The sequence below is a fragment of the Aricia agestis genome, chromosome 18 (assembly GCF_905147365.1).
Source record: "Aricia agestis chromosome 18, ilAriAges1.1, whole genome shotgun sequence".
NCBI lineage: Eukaryota > Metazoa > Arthropoda > Insecta > Lepidoptera > Lycaenidae > Aricia > Aricia agestis.
Window position 1 is genome coordinate 9,895,531 of NC_056423.1, and position 19,252 is coordinate 9,914,782.

The following is a 19,252-nucleotide window of genomic DNA, read 5'->3' on the forward strand; positions in this document are numbered from 1 at the left end:
CGGCAATTATGTACTTAACGCTCTGATTACTGCGTCTCAATGATCTCTGGACTCTGGCATCATTTTGAAGTATGAACATACCTACTCATTAAATGTCGTTTATAAAATATTAATTGATGCCTCGAGCTCCCTTGCGCCTTTTTTTAATCGCGCGAAATTTTCCATTTTTCCGGGATACAAAATATCGCCATACTAAAATTCAGCAAAATCGGTTCAGCGGTTTTTTTTTATTTTATTATTAAATAAGGGGGCAAACGAGCAAACGGGTCACCTGATGGAAGGCAACTTCCGTCGCCCATTGACACTCGCAGCATCAGAAGAGCTGCAGTGCGTTGCCGACCTTTTAAGAGGGAATAGGGTAATAGGGGAGGGTAGGTTTGGGCGTGAACGGGTAATAGACAGACAAACAGACACAATTTCGCATTTCAATATAAGTGTGGAATATGGATGTATGTAATTAATTTGTGAAGCACATCCACAGGTGGAAAAGTAGAGTCTTGAGTAGAGTATAATATTGTTTTCTGAACTAGCGCGTCGCTTATCTATATTCTATGCCTACTCGATTTTATAAAGCTGAAGGTTCTTTTGTTTGAACTCGCTTATCTCACGTACTACTGGACCGATTTTTATGTAATTTCGTCGTCGTCGTCGTTAGAGTAGACCACGGGGAAGGGACAAAGGTTACTTTTTTGCCGGAAAATGTACGGTCCCCGTGGAATTTTTCGTTTTTGCGGGCGGAGCCGAGCGAAGCGCACGCTATGCATGCGTTGCCGACTTGCCGCTATTCATCAAAGGTTTGTAGACATTTACAAAAAGCCAAAAATATATTTCAGCATGTAAAGGCTGTTAATTTTTTATTTTGATAAGTATAGCAATTTTCATATTGTACCTAGATAACGCCATTACGCCATTACTAAACTATTAAATCTAGCCTACTCTAAATTCATTCTTGCAGTGGCGTAGCTAGGATGACAGTGGGCATCAATATTTCGTTTCATCTCAAAATTGTATATCAGCCTTTCCCAAAGTGAGCGATAACGCCCTGAAGGTCTGGAAAAACTTTGGAAATTACAATATGGTTTGTGCAGGTTCCAGCGCCTATTATAATATAGTTAAAACCAAACAGAATGATACGTATCTCTTTTTTTATTTTAGAAAAATGGCCCTCAGATTTTAGGGAATCCGTATTTAGGCAATTTTTTCTGAAATTCAAAACGTAGGGTAGGCATTTAGGGGCCTCCTCCATTTGCCTTAGCTACGCCCCTGTCTGCGAATGACCGACAAACCTTGCGCCCACACGCGCCAGTAATTGCCTTATTATACTAATTATTTTCGGCTCTGAATGGTGTCGAAATTGGCGTATTCGTCGCCAGCATGCTATTGATTTATTTGATGGCAGGTTTGTTACAATGCATTACTATAATGTTACTAGCTGTTACCCGCTACTTCGTCCGCGTTAGTATAGTAGATCACGTGCCAAGTATTATATATTGTACAAAAATATTCAATGTACAGCATTGACTTTCCTACTATTTTATTATATATAGATGTTCCGCGCGGCTTCGCTTACGTAATTTAGGAATTTCACGCAACCGTACATTTTTCCGAAAAAAAATAGCCTATGTCCCTTCACGTGGTCTATTCTTCATGTTTGCCAAATAACATAAAAATTGCTCCAGTAGTTCATAAGAATCTTAAGATAATAAGCAATTTCATATAATTTCCTCCGTTTTTTCCACATTTTCCTCTATTTCTTCGCTCCTATTAGTCTATAAATAGGCTATCTAACACTGAAAGAATTTTTCAAATCGGACCAGTAGTTCCTGAGATTAGCGCGTTCAAATAAGCCCTTTCAAATAATTTCCACCCGTTTTTTTCCATACTTTCCTCTATTTCTTCGCTCTTATTAGTCTTAGCGTGATAAAATATAGCCTATAACCTTCCTCAACAAATGGGCTATCTAACACTGAAAGATTTTTTTTAAATCGGACCAGTAGTTCCTGAGATTAGCGCGTTCAAATAAGCCCTTTCATATAATTTCCGCCGTTTTTTCCACATTTTCCACTATTTCTTCGCTTCTATTAGTCTTAGCGTGATAAAAAATAACCTATAGCCTTCCTCGATCAACGGGCTATCTAACACTGAAAAAATTTTTCAAATCGGACCAGTAGTTCCTGAGATTAGCGCGTTCAAATAAGCCCTTTCAAATAATTTACCCCCGTTTTTTCCACATTTTCCTCTATTTCTTCGTTTCTATTAGTCTTAGCGTGATAAAATATAGCCTATAGCCTTCCTCGATAAATGGGCTATCTAATACTGAAAGAATGTTTCAAATCTGACCAATAGTTCCTGAGATTAGCGCGTTCAAACATACAAACAAACAAACAAACTAACAAACTCTGCAGAATTATAATATTATAGTATAGATTAATTATTGTGTTATCTAATAACTATGTATATCTAAAAATCGGCCAAGTGTGAGTCGGACTCACGCACGAAGGGTTCGGTACCATTAATTGATATAAAGCAAAAAAGGGTAATCGCGTTTGTTGTATGGGAGCCTCCTAAAATATTTTATTTCGTTTTTACTTTTTAGTACTTGTTGTTCGAAACACAATATAATTAATTCGTAAAATTTTTAACTGTCTAGTCATCGCCCACCTATCGCGGTTCTTGTGATACGGGCTGGTGACAGTCATACGGACGGAAAGTCAGCGAATTTTCAGTAATATTTTTTGTAGTATTGCCGCGAAAAGTTACCCATCTCTGATTTGTCAGTACCTATTTTAGGTACACACTTACCAGTACACACTCAAAATATGTAGAATTAAAGCCTTTAGTTAGGATTGGAAAACCAGGTGCCTTACTCCCGAAACTGATATCGATTTTGATTTTCGATTTCAACGGTTTTTGACACTTTAGACATCTAAAATAGCGCTATTTTAGATGTCTAAAGTGTCAAAAACCGTTGAAATCGAAAATCGATATCGATATCAGTTTCGGGAGTAAGGCCCCAGGTTTATCATTAATTGGTTAAGTAGGCCGATCGCCAATAGAACAATAACAATACCTAGTACCAACATTATGATGCATAATTGCAAAATATTATGACATTTTCCTCACGCATTACACTCATTTTCCCTAGAGATAGAGAGTCCTTCAAACATCGCGATTGCGACATGTTGCTCTATGTATGGTCGCCAATAGAACCGCAATAGAACTTAGAAGTAAACTCTTCAAAGTGTAAATGTCAGTAACAGAGAGCTATGATGTTTGAAAGGGCTCCCACACATAACTGCGAATTCGCATCAAATATCTGCGATAAAATACTAACTACTACTAATATTATAAAGCGGAAGAGTTTGTTTGTTTGAACGCGCTTATCGCAGGTACTACTGGTCCGATTTGAAAAATTCTTTCAGTGTTAGATAACCCATTTATTGAGGAAGGCTATATGCTTTACTTATTATTTTATCACGCTAAGACTAATAAGAGCGAAGAAATAGAGGAAAATGTGGAAAAAACGGAGGAAATCATTTGAAAGGGCTGATCTCACGGACTACTGGAGCATTTTTTCTGTTATTTGGCACAGATAAGAAGTAGACCACGTGAAGGATTATATACTATTTTTTGTGAAATCATTTGTCTGTGAAATATCTAATTTACGCGGGCGAAGCCGCGCGGAACGTTCACTAGCTAAGTTTATAAAGCAGTCTATAATATGCTATGAGCCTAAGACGTAGCTCCCATAGGCCAACGTTAAATGGATGGGCCCATCAAAATATATACGCGGCACACCACAATTGCAAGCGTTGTCCACTGTCGTCGATATGCAGCGACTGCAGCCGTCGGCAAGTGGCGACGGCTGCAATAGGCTACTTGACCTATATTCAATTTCATTGAACAAATACATATTTCTAGTAGAACTTGGCCTAGGAAACCGTATTTCACCCTTATCATCAAATAAAAGCTTATGATTGATAAATAAAGTCGATTTGAAAATATGATTTTATGAAAATAGGATTTGTACTGACGAAAACGCTTTTGCGGTACTTCCGAATTGGATGTGACGTCATTCTATTCGTAATTTAATATATTTTATTTATCGCGCTCGTTATATTATGTAAGTTTATTTGTACATAAATAATAAAAATAAGCCTAGAAAGATTTGTAAAATATATTTTCTTGAATAATTCAAATAAAACATCAGTTTTATAAATTATCTCCATTTATTGTAGACGGGAAATGAATTGGCCAAAACTTTTCTCCAAAAGTTTTCAACATTACAAATGATTTCTAATTTCTTATTTAATTCTTTTATCATTTTTGGGCACTTTTAGACGCGTACATTTAGCATATAAAAAAACGTTCAATAAAGAGAGCTTAAAATACAAAACGTATGACGTCACACTATGGCGGACAGTCTTTTCGGCGCCATTTATAAGGCATATTTTTCATTTAACATTTTTATGGGTTTCTACTGTGTAAAATATTAAAATATTAGCTTTTTTATAATAATGAATGATTATGAAGCGATTAGCATTAAGAAAAAAATGAGGTCAAGTAGCCTATTGTATCCGCTGTTGGCAGGTGCCGTTCGCCTGTAAGGGGATGTTGTATAAAATAGCAGAATTCGCGTATCTGTGCAAACGGTTGTAAAGTATGCTTACCGGCTTTGTCTGCGTTGGAGGCCATCACCCGGAAGGTACCAAACAGCAGCACCAGCAGCCGCTGCGTGCACACCGGCAGCGACAGCAGCAGCCTGCGGACAGACAACAGACAGTCAGCGGACAGATCACCCCAACCTAAATACAAAATATATTAGTATTCGTATTTGCACACATTTGGTATTTAATAGAGTTACGAATTACGATAAAAAGTATCCTATGTCCTTTCTCGGGACTCAAAGTATTTCCACACAAAATTTCAGAAAAATCGTTTCAGCGGTTTGGACATGAAGAGGTAACAGACACACAGACGGACGGACGACAGACAGACAGATAAACTCTCGCACTTATAATATTAGTATGGAAGTATGATTGGGGTTAGTCATCAAATGATCATGATATAAATAAGATTTTATCATAATTAAAAACAATGAATTAAAATCAGAACAGTTTCTGCCTTTGTTTGCAAAAAGGTTTCCCAGATTCGAAATGATTAATCCAATCATTAGAGCGCTAAAAACTTAGTCATCGGAAGCAATTAAATATACATTTAGTAAAAAATAAAGCCTACATATTTTGTACATTTTACAGATAGAAAAAATAAGCAAAATAGTCGTCTACATTTAAGACGTGGGGATGTGATTGGGAGCCAGTAGCCACCACGGAAGATCTTCCGAGTTCTGACCGAGCGAGGTGGTAAGCTCCGGTTAGGCTGAAGGCTGAAGCCTGAACCCACTAAATTTTCAGCTGTCGCACCGCCGTACAGAGAAAAATTCGAAAGCGCGATGCAGAGGCCGTACCACGAAACCGTTTTGTGACTCAAACAATCGTAATCGAGAATGCCGCCTCCTACTCTAACAATCGTGAAATGACGTTGTTAGAGCAGGACGCGGCATTCTCAACCGATTGTTTGAGTCTCAAAACGGTTTCGTAGTAGGCCTATAGGTCAGTGCGGTCTTTTCGGTGGGGCGAGCGAACCCGGTATTCGTAATCAGTAATCACTAATCAGTTATCAGACGGGTCGTTGCTGACGAGAATCATTCTCATTTTTCATAGTTTCCATTGCCCATCCATCGCAAATGAGAGATCACCTCCAGCCGATAGCGAGTTCGCACACCCCACCAAAGAGACCTAAAAATCAAACATTACCTTCCATTTTTGCCATGCTAAAGTTGTGCGTAGGCCATACTAAAATAAGTCATGTGCGATTTGCAGAATCAATGTGTCCGTCGCGTGTTCCCACCATTACGTATGACCCAATTAGAGGAAAATTAAAACAATAAGAGCGGAGTCAATGACCGCGACACAACATAGCTTATCTATTGCCATATTAATCAAACAATACGCTTTTTGTATCGCATAATAAAGTCGTAATGTGGTTTAACTAGTATGATTTTCCTTGAAACTCGATTTGAATGAAATTTTGTATGACTATGAATGAAACTACGATTTAAATTTTGCTAAAATCGAACCAACGACAAGACAAGAGCACAAATTACTTTGAAAATGTAAAGCAGTTATGCCCGTTTTAGTGTGGTGTATTTAAAAAGTATTTGCGAGTTATCGATACTAATATTATAAAGCGGAAGAGTTGTTTGTTTGTTTGAACGCACTAATCTCAGAAACTACTGGTCCGATTTGAAAAATTATTTCAGTGTAAGATAGCCCATTTATCGAGGAAGGCTATAGGGTATATTTTATCACGCTAAAACTAATAGGAGCTAAGAAATAGAGCAAAATGTGGAAAATACCAAGGGAAATTATTTGAAAGGGCTTATCTCACGAACTACTGTGACTGACTGACTGATTGACATAGTGATCTATCAACGCACAGCCCAAACCACTGGACGGATCGGGCTGAAATTTGGCATGAAGGTAGATGTTATGACGTAGGCATCCGCTAAGAAAGGATTTTGATAAATTCCAACCCCAAGGGGTCCAAATAGGGGATGAAAGTTTGTATATAATAATACTTCTTAACGCGAGCGAAGCCGCGGGCAAAAGCTCGTATCTAATATACTCGGGCGAAGCCGCACGGAACGTCTAGTCTACACTACTATTATAAAGAGGAAAGATTTGATTGTTTGTTTGTCTTGAATAGGCTCCGAAACTACTGGACCGATTTGAAAGATTCTTTTACCATTGGAATCCTACATTAATTCTGCTGAACATATGCTAAATTTTATTTTGGAAAAAAATAGGGTTCCGTAAGATATTTGAGATTTTCGGATGCAAGGTGTAAAAAAACCACCAGAAATAATACTTTTTTCGCGTACGCTGCCTAAACTATATAAGATAGAACCATAAAATGTTCTAAGTAATTGTAGATCTTTTAAATATCTACAAAAAAGTCCGCGACACTCTATACCTATCTATGTTTTACCATATATTGTACCATTTTTTTATTAAAAAATCTTGAAATGTTTTTGGACTACATTTAAATGCCTTTATTTTACTCATGGCGTTAATTCTTATCAAAATAAATTATTTCATTACTAAGTACAGTTAATGTACCTAGATAATATTTGGTCTTTGAATGATTAAAATTGGACGTTTGGTTTTAATGTTATGGCGAAATTAAAATATTACGATTTTAATTTCGCCATAACATTAAATTGCGATGCTGCACGTTGCGAATTGGGCGTCGTCAAGGCGCGCCGCGCGGGTGTGCTCGCCCGGAGAGTCCACGTAAATATTAATTATTATTACCTCGATCATGGGAATCGCAGACACAATAGATTTATATAATAGTTATGCGACAGCCGGGTGCCGCTTCATTGATGGGATAATAATATTATAGTGCTTCATTAATTCATTACGTTTAGTGTAAACCATTTTTATGTTCTGCTTAACATAAAGATTGACTAAGAAATAAAGATTGAAAATAAATTATTTAAAAATCAATGTCCACCCGTGCGAAGCCGGGGCGGGCCGCTAGTAGACAATAAAAATGTGGTATCACTTTTTCCGCACGCTATTATTCCTAATTGTTTCAAGATAATGCTATTCGGCTATTTGATAGGACCCAGAGTGGATACAAGCTATAGATATTAATGTTGGATTTAAATAGCAATTCTCTTGCACTTTACCCTGCGCAATATGCACATAGCACACAATATGACAATTACATTAACAATAAACATCCTTGTTTGGATTGTGGATTAAAATAGCTTATAGCTCCCCTTTTCATCAGTTGCTTGGGGGAAGAACTAGCATTTATAATACGAGTATTGTTTTAGAATTCGGTAGCTTGTAACTTTTTTATATCGCAAAAATTCATTGCCGGGATAAAAAGGTATCCTATTTCCTTTTCCCGGGACTCAAATTATCTCCATACTATATTCAGTTCTGTAGCTCTACCATGAGTTTAAAGCTATTTTTCGATACTCGATACCGACTACCGTAAATTTTTAGTATGGCAAATTGTACAGTGCCTCTAGCGGTCACTTGCGGGACTAAAACGCCATACTAAATATTTACGTAGTCGGTATCGAGTATCGATAAATAGGTACTATAGCAGGGATCACAGATTAGTTACGCTCGGGGTCCGTTTTAAGAAATAAAATGACCTCCGCGGTCCGCACATTAAAAAAAAAAAGAGTCAATTTTTGTTGCTACATGTTCATCAGTATGTCGAGAGTCGAGACTGACAGAAAGGCCGACTCTATCCAAAGTGTTATAGTGGTTTATAGTGTACATTCTTTAACAATTCGAGTGCACATACAAGGTGTCATGTATTGTGAAGCCATAACAAGTTGTATGACGTTGGCCATTGTGCGTTGCACTGTAAGTATCCGGTGCATAATCTCATTTTCCTATCGAAAACGTCTTATTGTGTAGGAGAATCAATTGACTGAGCTAAGAGGTACTGTGTAAACCTGTTTCACCACTTCCTGATAAGTGCCGGATAGGCTATCCACCACTTAAATTGACAGATAGAGTATGGAGAATCTGTCAAAAAAGTTGTGGATAGCCTATGCGGCACTTTATCACGAAGTGGTGAAACAGGCCCTAATACTATTTAAATTAATTTGTCTGTTACCTCTACAAGTCTACACCTATAAACCGCAAAAAGCTTAAGTTCCGGGATAGTTTAGAATCTAGATTCTAGAAAAAATTACGATTCCCGCACGATAAACGAATTTCGGTGAAACAAAGTTGTTGAACAATGAACCTATAATTTGGTGACAGAACAGAGAAATTCGGCCATTGACCTTTTGCTGATCTTTTTTACTCGCACATGAAAACACTGGTATTACTTTTCCACGCACGACGCATACGTTTATTACGTTATACTGTATACAAGTCTATAGTATACTGGCAATATTTTGATGAAAGAGACAATCAGCTCCTTAATAATTTCTTTCTAACCAACGACCGGACTCTATATATTTTTGCACAAAATGTATTATGTAGTTACATATTTCATAAAATATGTTAAAGATTTCTCTAGTGTCTAGAGCAGCCTTTCCCAAAAGTGGGCGATAACGCCCCCTTGTGGGCGCTGAAGATCTAAGGGGGACGGTGTGGGACCCAGAAAAAAATGGTGGCGTTGTGTAGAGGCTTGGGGGGTGATTTATTTCATCAGGATGCATTTGAAATTGAAACAATGGGGGTGCTAAAATATAATTTGTAATTAAAGTGGGCCGTAGACAAAATAAGTTTGGGAACCTCTGGTATACAGTCTAGAGTTCTTAACAATAATCTTCTACGAAATGAATAGTGTATCTTTTTACAAACATTGATATAAAAAACCGATGTGCAAAGTAATTACACAATTAACCGACTCAGTAAGGCGTGTATAATTGTTTGTATCGGCGCGCCTGATGCGCTAACTGTACGTAATGGTGTTTTCACTGTAATTGATGTTTGTTATGCTAAGTACTCACATACGGTTTTGCTCGATAGTTTTACTCCAAATCGAGTAACAATTACTGTGTTGACCGCAAAACTCACAGCTCGCAGGCTCGCATCGAGCCGGCTCAATGGAATTAAATGTATCGATTTGGATTAAAACTATCGAGCAATGCTGAATGTGTGGACGAAAGCCGGAGCCGCGGGTTTTGCTTGACGTAATATTGCTCGATCGAGCAAAACCGTATGTGAGTACTTAGCATTAGCTGTTACCCTTTCCCGCAACTACTGAACGGATTTCGATGAAATTCGGTATGATAGATGTTAGGCTCAATTCACACTGGGGCAGACTCGAACCGCGCTACCATACTTTCATACCGGGTACTTAAATACATAATCGTAAATTATAAAACAATAGTGATGATTGATTAATATTCTGCCGGCAAAAAACGTGACGAGTCGCAACGCTTTAACTCTACTCCAGTGAGTTGAGCCACAGAATATATACTAGTAGTACCAAGTTGAGCCTTAAAATTGGACAATCCTATACTGCGGGGCTAAAATGGTCGCTTTGAAGAATCATGATATGAATCATAATATGATTCATTTTTCTAAAATCGCAAAATGCAACTCTGCTTGCAATTCATTTCTGTATTTTTGTGCTGATTTGACATTTGTCAGTTTGACAGTTTTGACAATTCATTTGCTGAATTGATTGAGAGGAATTGCTAAATGTGACCATTTTAGCCCTGCTGTACTCGGCGGTCATTGACTCCCTGTCAAAAAACTTGTATTTTATTGTCAATCGGTTTACAGTTACAGGCTTTATTTGAACGTGGCGAGAAAAGGAACTAAACTCTTCTATCATACAAAAACGTCATTTTTGATTTGACATGTGTTTGACAGTTCCCCTTTTCTAATAAAGCCTTGTCGAACTGTATATAGAAAATGACAAGTTTTTGACAGGGAGTCAATGACCGCTACCGCCATGTTTCGCCGAGTACAGTATTAGCCTAATAAACGAATGCCGAAAATGGGGTCTGCTTGGAAAAGTCGAAAGCAGAAATTTTAACGTTGGTACTTTGTTTAGAGTAGTTAGGAGATAAACATACTAAAAGTCCTGACCCCTCCGAGGTGAGCCCGAGGGAGGGGGGGGGGGGGGGGGGGGGGGGGGCAAAGAAGGTCCCGTTTCTTGGTTTTTTGCTTACTCATCAAAAACGGTGCTTCGTACGAAATTCTCTTCTACTACATAATAAAAGCTAATTAAATTCTCGACAATTTCGTCCTTTATACTTTGTATCTATCTCCAATCATTGCCTCGCTATGAGCTTCTAAAATTGACCGATTTTCAAAAGTGTGTTTTTTCCTGACCGTCTGTCTGTCCATCTGTCTGTCCGTCTGTTTGTTCGTCTGTCTGTCCGTCTCTCTGTCCTTCTGTATGTCCGTCTGTCTGTCTCCAGGCTGAAACTCAAGAACGATAATAGCGAGAGAGTTGAAATTTTCAGAGATTATGTATTTCTATTGCCGCTATAACAATAAATACTAAAAACAAAATAAATTAAATATTTTAGGGGGGCTCTCATACAACAAAATAATTTAATTAGCTTTAGTAGCCTGTATGTTATTAGTAGATATTTGATTTTTTGATTGACACCCTTCAAAACCGCAGGCCTCTGCTGACTACTTTTACGGAAATATTAGAGCCCACTGGAATAGTAGTTATTTATGCTAGGAGAAACGGGAACAGCTAGTCTCTTTATTCACATGATACTAAACCGTAAAACTGTGTAATCTACTGTTGCACTTAAAACCCATAAACAAGATTTAAAACATTATCTTACAAGCACTTACAAACCACTCAAAAAAGTGTTAACTATTTTAATTTGTGATAGCAGTCTTATATTCAAGATTAAAATTAATTAACTAGCAATTATTTATTAAAAACAAAAAAATATATATATTTAATTATTACCTTGACGAAAATAGTATACCAGCATGTATTAAGGACATTACAATGAGGTTTTACTAAATTATATTTACACAACAAGTCATTTAAACTAAGCAATTGATAGTTATGGTGCAGTTATACGTGGAAGAGCCATGCTTTGGCACGAATGGGCCGGCTCGACCGGAGAAATACCACGTTCTCACAGAAGTCCGGCGTGAAACAGCGCTTGCGCTGTGTTTCGCCGAGTGAGTGAGTTTACCGGAGGCCCAATCCCCTACTCTATTCTCTTCCCTACCCTCCCCTATTACCCTATTCCCTATTAAAAGGCCGGCAACGCACTTGCAGCTCTTCTGATGATGCGAGTGTCCATGGGCGACGGAAGTTGCTTTCCATCAGGTGACCCGTTTGCTCGTTTGCCCCCTTATTTCATAAAATAAAAAAAAGTTGCCTTGCAAAAGGGTGAAGTCATAGCTCATACATTTTTATGTGAGTTTAGTATGATAATATGAATCATAGTCATACTATGTAAAGGGTATTAAAGGGCCAAGCCACAACAACTGCGTTGCGGCGTTGTCGTATCGCAAAAAAAACCACAGCAGAGTTTATTTTGACGTCTCAATCTAATGTTGTGTTGACCCTTGGAATTAATAAATAAAAAAATGATGCTCCTCACCTTTTTATGGCTTCAATCTGCTTGTTAGGCGGTAGCTCGACCGCAGTGAACAGTTGCATCTCCCCTTCCCGTCCGAACACACCACCGGGGATTTTCCTACAGAAGTAGGGGTAGCTTGTGTTTAGGTCAAAAATACAACATAATACCTGCTGTATTTCTAATCTCTAAAAATTTATTTTGATCATGTGAACATACTTTAATTTAACATATTAAACTTTCGCATTGCATTATAATTAAACTTTTTAATCGGGACTTAACGCGACTTATTTAAGTAGTAATGCTACTACGAGTACATACTTTTTCTCGACGTTTCGAAAAGTATGTACTCGTAGTAGCATTACTACTTAAATAAGTCGCGTTAAGTCCCGATTAAAAAGTTTAATTATACTTTAATTTAGCAAACATGGTATGGTCTATAGGAGTAAACCATTGAGTAGGCTACATTTTACTGTATTTTGACTTTTGAGCTAACATTGGATTGGGATTGTGAAGCCTGAACACTTTATAAACTTTAAATACTACATACCTAAGAAATTTCTTCAGCACACTAGCAATAGTGTACACGGAGTAGTTGTCTACGTTCACAAGTCTGCCCGTCTGCAGGAAGTGTATCAGCTTCTTCATGGCCCCCTGGTGTCCGGGAGCTCGGAAAACATCTCGACGTAGAGGCGCTTCTTTGTTTAGCTTCAATATCAGCACCTATGAGGATAACTTTGATCAGACAAAGGCAAACAAAAAATAGGGGACATTTAATTTTTTCACGACAAGATTTTATTAAATAGAATGCAGTGGCCATAAATTCTAATTCGTAAAGATTTTAACAATTTTTGGTTACTTTATTTGCAAGCACACAAGGAAAGCACACATTTGGCATGATAAAAACTATCCTATATATCTTTCCAGGACTCAAAGTACTATGATATAATAGAATGTCAAATATTTGATCAATATTAATATTCAATTTCATTTCAATTTTATTAATTTTCAATTCAATGTAAGCTATCCGTAGGTATCACAGCATTCATGCAAAAAAATTGTTTCAACAGTGAGTTTAACTCAATATTTTTTTGTTTTAGATAATGATAAATTATCTAAAATAAAAAAATATTGAGTTTTATTTAAGTATCTATATATTTTTATTTATCATATTAATATCATAAAAAAAAGTTGCGTGTCTACACTCTACTAGACCTTCTGTAAAGGTAATTGATGATGTGAAGCTAAATAATTCCTAAGCAAGCAACACTTTTTACTATCGTAAAAATATATTTAATAAATAGGAACATACATTTAAAATGGGAAAACCTCTTAGGATTATATGAATATAGAACGGTATACTAACAAGTAGAGGTCCGGGAATATCGTCTTTACACACTTCATGTAAGGGAACACCAAACTTCACTTTTTCCAGTCTCCTGGGGTAAGGAAGCGAATTCGGGTGGCCGCAAGAAGTAACTACATTACTTAAAGTGGCCGCCCGTCTGTGCATCCGCCTCGCCCAATTACTCATGATTATCTTCCTTTTTAATCAAGATGCGGGCCCGAAAACTTAAAAGCGATATCTAGCTAATGACAAAAATTTCGTCGACGACACTCAATCACTGTTTATTCCGCACATTCTTTAGCACTATCATTGTTGTTATATTTATTTCCACCCTCGGACTCATTAGAAATATTATTACTGTCGGCAAGCATCGTCTCGATTCGAAAGAAAAAAAAGATTTTCACTATATTCGAATTTATGGACTGTTTTTCCTCGCTGGGGTTATTATCAAACACAAATGCACTGCACTTTATCACAACAAATAAATTAAAGATGAATATTTGCTATAAATATTCCTTGTTTCACACGACACGGCTGTTGTATTCGGCAAAGAGTACTATTGACGCGGCCATATTGTAACAAGAAAAATGACGAATGGAGACAGTGTTGCCAACTATTCAAAACGTTTTCCCCCTAAAGCATCTTCAAACCCACTAAATTTCAACAAAAACTCCCCAAAAAATCAAAATACATATTTAAAATTTCTTGCGGTATGTTCTACTAAGCGCTCAAAACGCTGAAATACACCTTCAAAAGGCCAAACAAACAAACAGGCCGGCAGTTTTTAAATACTTCAATCTTTCTTTTTTTCATTACATACAATGACAACAAATATAATAATCTGTCAGCTTCCTGTTAGCTGGCACGACTCAAAAGACTATAGCGACATGTGCTTTGTGCGGCAGTTCCATCTTAAAGGTGGCTTTCGGATCTATACCGCGAGCGACCGCGACCGGTAAAAAATCAAATAAAATGCTACTTTATGACATAGAATATAGGTATCATTTTCTACTGACATTTACGTGGCGAGTTGGCGACCCATGCTGCCGCCGGCGCGGCGGCGGCGTAAAAGCTAGTGATTGAGTAAAATGAAACCTATAGCCTATGTCATAAAGTGGTATTTCGTTTGAATTTTCGTCCGTCGGGGTCGCTCGCCGCAAAGTTCCGAGCCACTTTAAGGTTGTTATTAAAAAAATATTCCATTCTTCAAAATTTTTATCCCCAAAAATATCCCCAAAATATTTTACCCTCTAAAAACCCACTAAATTTATTTTTTCCCACTAAATTTAGTGGGAAATCCCCATAGTTGGCAACACTGAATGGAGACAGCGCAATGTCATTGTCAATTGTCAGCTGTCAAATGGTTCGACAGCTTTACCTTTTTATTCAAAGTCATTTAAAGTAAAGATCCTTATCATATTATTCGTGTCTTCTGAAAAAATCCCTAAATCTTGGCTGGAGCGTTCATCCCTCTTCCTGAACCACGCCTGCAAATCTATACTCTATACTAATATTATAAATGCGAAAGTATCTCTGTCTGTCTGTCTGTCTCGCTTTCACGCCAAAACTACCGAACCGACTGTAATGAAATTTTGTATACAGATAGTCTAAAGCCTGAAGAAAGGACATAGGCTACTTTTTTACTGGAAAAAAGGGTTGTAAGGGGGTGAAAATACGAAAATTTGTTCAATTAAGTTAGTTCCAAAAATTCATACTAGATGGCGCCGTGCGTCTCTTACGTCGCGCTAACGCTTGCCCAACATCTTTCTGTAATGTCGGCTGTACACTCTCGGGCGAGAGTTTCGTGCAAGAGCCCCTTGCCCGAGTGCGATCATGTACATTCTCGCTTAGTTCAATCGCAGTTATGAACTCAGAGAAGATGGACCATTATTTTTCTCTATGCATCGAAAGATATCATTGTAATCCAAAGATCTATAATCAAATTTTATTTTATTTCTCACAGATAATGACTGATAATAACGTTTATTATTGTTATTTTTCTGTTCTGCACTGTCTAGCGGCGCTACTAGTAGTGAAAAACGCTAGAGTGTACAGTAATGCACTCGCTTTCCTCGCGAGACCCTTTGTCTCGGGCGCAAAATACCGACACCGGACCGAGAGGGTCCAAGACAGGCGAGACGAGGCGAGCGCACCCATTTACACTCTCGCACTCGGGCCGCCTCGCTGTGTCTCGGCGAGAATGTACAACCGACATAAGAGGTGGTATCATCATACCTACATTCGATTGTTATTTCTTTTTTACGTTATTTAATAAGTCAGTACTTTATATTATATACAGTGACGTAACCTTAAACCTATCAATGATAAATAGTTTATGGGTAAAGTTGTGTAATTAGGGGGCTAAATAAGCTTTAAAATTTGGCATAAAATATAAAGTTTAATTTAAAAAAATGAAATATTATGTGCACACTGCACAGCTGTTTTGATTTAAGGGGTACCAGGGTTTTTTTTTTATAAAAGCTTTTGACACCAATTTTGTTGACATCGCGCGCTATAAACTGAAGTCCACGCAGACGAAGTCGCGGGCAACAGCTATTAGAGGTATATACTTCAATATTATAAGAGGCGTACCACAATAGACATAACAACCAGTAGTTCGACTGCTAAGAAACGGACAGGTTTCAATATCTGCCAAATTGGATTCTGACAATTTTAATCACATGTGCCAAAACACAAACAACAATACGACCAAAGAGGAACACGTCCAGCGAATATGTCATAGTTTTAAATTCGTAGGTAACAATTTAACATATTTATAATACGTCAAAATTAAAAATTTCAACATCTGTTCTAAGTCGACATACTCTATAATTCTGTCTACTCTGGCAGTACTGACGAATTGACAACATTTCAAAATTTTAACATGGCTTTTTTATTATTTTATATGAAAGTAGACTTAAAATAAGGCGACACGTGTTTCTTGCTTTTTCACAAATATGTTTTTATGATACCTAAAAAATAGATTTTAATCCTTCGTATTCTAAAGAGACGTAAGCGCCAAGTGACGTCATACTTACGTCTGAACGGTTAATTCCATTACACTTTAACAAAAGAAAAAATCTGTCAATGTAAGTTTGTTACGTTTATTATGACGTCTGTCAATGTCATCGTCAACCTGGAGGATAGGTAACCAATGAGGTAATGTTATTTTTTAGAAATGTCAGTGTTGACAGGTGGTTGACAGTGACGTTTTTGTTTTTATGCTTCATGTTGTCTTTTTAAAACTATTTTACACCAGGCAAACAAACTGTATGATATTATGCCGTAAGTATGACGTCACAGCGTATTTTTCAGTTTTTATTTATTTTCTCAGTAAATAAGCAATATAAAAATTTTTTGAATATTTTTTTGATATCAGGAGAAGAAACTAAAGAAACGGTATTTTTTATTTTAAGGCTTAAAAATTTTGAAATGTTGTCAAAAGGGCGTTCGCTGCGTTGCCCAACTTTATTTTAAGGGAGTGCCTCCGCTGCCGGCGCCGGTTGCCGAAATAGCTGCCGGCGCCGTTTTCCGAAGTTTGCCGAATAGGCTGCCGGCGCCTATTCGACAAACATCGCTTGTCAAATGACAATAATTATCAAATACATCAGTCTTGAGACTCTCGACTCTTGAGCTAATTAAGGACTATGAAAAGTACAAATAATAAGGTCATAACCGTAGGTCATAACTCATAATGTAAGGATGCATATTTTAATGGTGGTGATGATGATGCTGATAAAAATTTGATCATAGTAGCTATAAGTATTTTTGCTAACAACGCTGAAACTCTCTAAAGAGGCCCATTCACGGCAGGACTGCCGTGCAGTCCTGCCGTGAATGGGCCCTTTAACATGTATGTTGTTTAAAAGGAGCCTGAAGTTTTGTTCAGTAGGTACCTTCGGAAGTATATATACTTACCTAATACCACTGTCCACGGGGTTTATAACCATGTTGCAAAATCTTACTTTTTGGTAGCTGAAAAAGGTAGCTAAAGCGCTTATTCCACTTATCATAGCTAGGAAGTCCTAGCTAGGATCCTAAATAATTTAGTCAAGTGGAATAACATTTAGAAAGCTAGGATCCTAGCTAGGACTTCCTAGCTAGGATAAGTGGAATAAGCGCTTTACGGTAGATGAAAATGCATCACAAAAAACTTAAAATATCCACAGCCAAATTATTTGTTTTTAAAATTTGATATCGGCACTGGAACCTAGCATTTATTTTTAATCATCGGTTACCATTTGAGTGCCAGCGCCGTTGTTTTAAATCTCGGCTGCCGGCAGTATACTTACCGCTGGTTCCCATTACTGATATTTTTGGGCGCCGGCGCCGGCAGCGGGGGCACTCCCTTATTTTAATAGAAAAACTTAGCTTTCTTTCTGAATATTTTATTACTAACCAACACTTATGCAAAATGCAAAACACTGGGTGAAGCCAAACGAGTGTAATTTGTGAGTTGTGAGTCGGAGAATTACGCTCGTGTGAATCAAACAGGACTTTTGTATGAAACTATGAAACTGAATTTCTGCCAGCCGAAATTCTGCGACTCACAACTCACAAATTACCCTCGTTTGGCTTCACCCTTATGGGAAAACACATTTAATAGAAATTTTGCTCCTCAGTATTTTTCTCTTATAAAGTACAACTTATTTCATATTGAAATTCAGAAACAACTATTTTCAATGGTAAACCCCAATGAAAAAAAAACAGTAAAATTTAGTTTTACATTAAAAAAAGATAAATAAACTGTTAAAGCTTTATCACATTACATAGTACAATATTAGATACCACACTGGTTTTAGCGTACTTTTGCTAAGTACTCACATACGGTTTTGCTCGATAGTTTTTCTCCAATCGAGCAATAACCATAAAACTGACAGCTCGAAGGCTCGTTTCGAGGCCGGCTCGATGGAATTAAATAATATGTCAAATATGTCATTTCCTTCGATTCGAAGTAAAACTATCGAGCAAAACCATATGTGAGTACTTAGCATTATACTATTACTGCCACCATATTATACTGGCTTTCATGTTTTTTAGACTTGAAAAAAAACATGAGTGTAGTGGCAAAAAATATCATAAGCCTATGAATAATTGTTAGTTTTTATCACAAAATAAGTAGGTATATTGTTAATAATAATTGACAAAACTTAGTATCCAAGACTTAAATTATTCCTAACTAGCTGTTGCCCGCGACTTCGTCCGCGTTAGCATAGTAGATCACATCCCTAATAATTATTTATTGTACAAAAATATTCAATATACAGAACTGACTTTCCTACGATTTTTATCTATTATAGATGATCCACGTGGCTTTGCTTGCGTAATTTAGGAATTTCACGCAACCGTACATTTTGCAGCAAATAATAGCATATGTCCCGTCACGTGGTCTATTCTTCATGTTTGCCAAATAACATAAAAATTGCTCCAGTAGTTCAATAATAAACAATTCCACATAATTTCCCCCGTTTTTTCCACATTTTCATCTATTTCTTCGCTCCTATTAGTCTTAGCGTGATAAAATATAGCCTATAGCCTACTTCGATCAATGGGATATCTAACACTGAACGAATTTTTCAAATCAGACCAGTAGTTCCTGAGATTAGCGCGTTCAAATAAGCCCTTTCAAATAATTTCCCCCCGTTTTTTCCACATTTTCCTCTATTTCTTCGTTCCTATTATACTTAGCGTGATAAAATATAGCCTATAGCCTTCCTCGATAAATGGGCTATCTAACAGTAAAAGAATTTTTCAAATCGGACCAGTAGTTCCTGAGATTAGCGCGT

The 19,252-nt window shown here is 37.2% G+C and overlaps 1 protein-coding gene across 3 annotated transcripts in view; it reads right to left on the minus strand.

Moving 5' to 3' along the window:
• Nucleotides 1-14,043, minus strand: part of LOC121736076 (cysteine sulfinic acid decarboxylase) — a 77,161-nt gene extending 63,118 nt beyond the window's left edge. For all 3 annotated transcript variants that reach the window (XM_042127131.1, XM_042127130.1, XM_042127132.1), the window contains exons 1-4: nt 13,485-14,043; nt 12,669-12,841; nt 12,143-12,238; nt 4,671-4,762 (exon numbers count right to left, since the gene is read on the minus strand). In XM_042127131.1, the coding sequence (XP_041983065.1) occupies nt 4,671-4,762; nt 12,143-12,238; nt 12,669-12,841; nt 13,485-13,652 (529 nt within the window). In that variant the 5' untranslated portion in view covers nt 13,653-14,043. The remainder of the gene's footprint in view (nt 1-4,670; nt 4,763-12,142; nt 12,239-12,668; nt 12,842-13,484) is intronic.
• Between the last annotated feature and the right edge of the window lie 5,209 nt (nt 14,044-19,252).